The sequence below is a fragment of the Lagopus leucura genome, unplaced genomic scaffold, assembly GCF_019238085.1.
Source record: "Lagopus leucura isolate 7727_CA_CO unplaced genomic scaffold, USGS_WTPT01 28030-0_obj-0_obj, whole genome shotgun sequence".
Taxonomy (NCBI): Eukaryota; Metazoa; Chordata; class Aves; order Galliformes; family Phasianidae; genus Lagopus; species Lagopus leucura.
In genome coordinates this window covers 418-798 of record NW_024963432.1, presented here as the reverse complement: position 1 = coordinate 798, position 381 = coordinate 418, and the positions used below count along the sequence as shown (strand labels likewise).

The following is a 381-nucleotide window of genomic DNA, read 5'->3' as shown; positions in this document are numbered from 1 at the left end:
TATAGTAATACGTCTCCCCTGGCCGGAACTCGAAGCCCAGCGAGAAGGGGGTGAAGCGCTGGATTTTCTCCGAGAATCGAACCGGGACGAAGGGAGCGAAGGGATTTTTGCACTCCCAGCGCTTGAAGGCGGCCGGGCTCTCGGAGCAGCGGCGGAAGCCGTCCTCGTCCACCATGAAGAGCGTGAAGCTCTCGGGCCACGCGGTGGGCGAGGAGTAATGGGGGCAGTAAATGTCCAGGTGGTCATTGATGGAGACCTGGATGGAGTAATCGTCCTGCAGGAACCTGCGAACGGGCCGGGGGGGGTCGGCATCTGCGAGGGACCCCCAGATCATAATAGGGGGCGGCATCTCTGAGAGACCCCCCCAGATCATAATAGGGG

At 61.2% G+C, this 381-nt stretch overlaps 1 protein-coding gene across 1 annotated transcript; it reads right to left on the bottom strand.

Moving 5' to 3' along the window:
- Position 1: 1 nt before the first annotated feature.
- LOC122191134 (ephrin-A4-like) lies at positions 2–375 on the bottom strand (the record flags this gene model as incomplete). Its single annotated transcript, XM_042891324.1, has 1 exon — positions 2–375. A coding segment is annotated over exon 1 (372 nt), but the record flags the coding sequence as incomplete, so codon positions are not given.
- Positions 376–381: the final 6 nt, after the last annotated feature.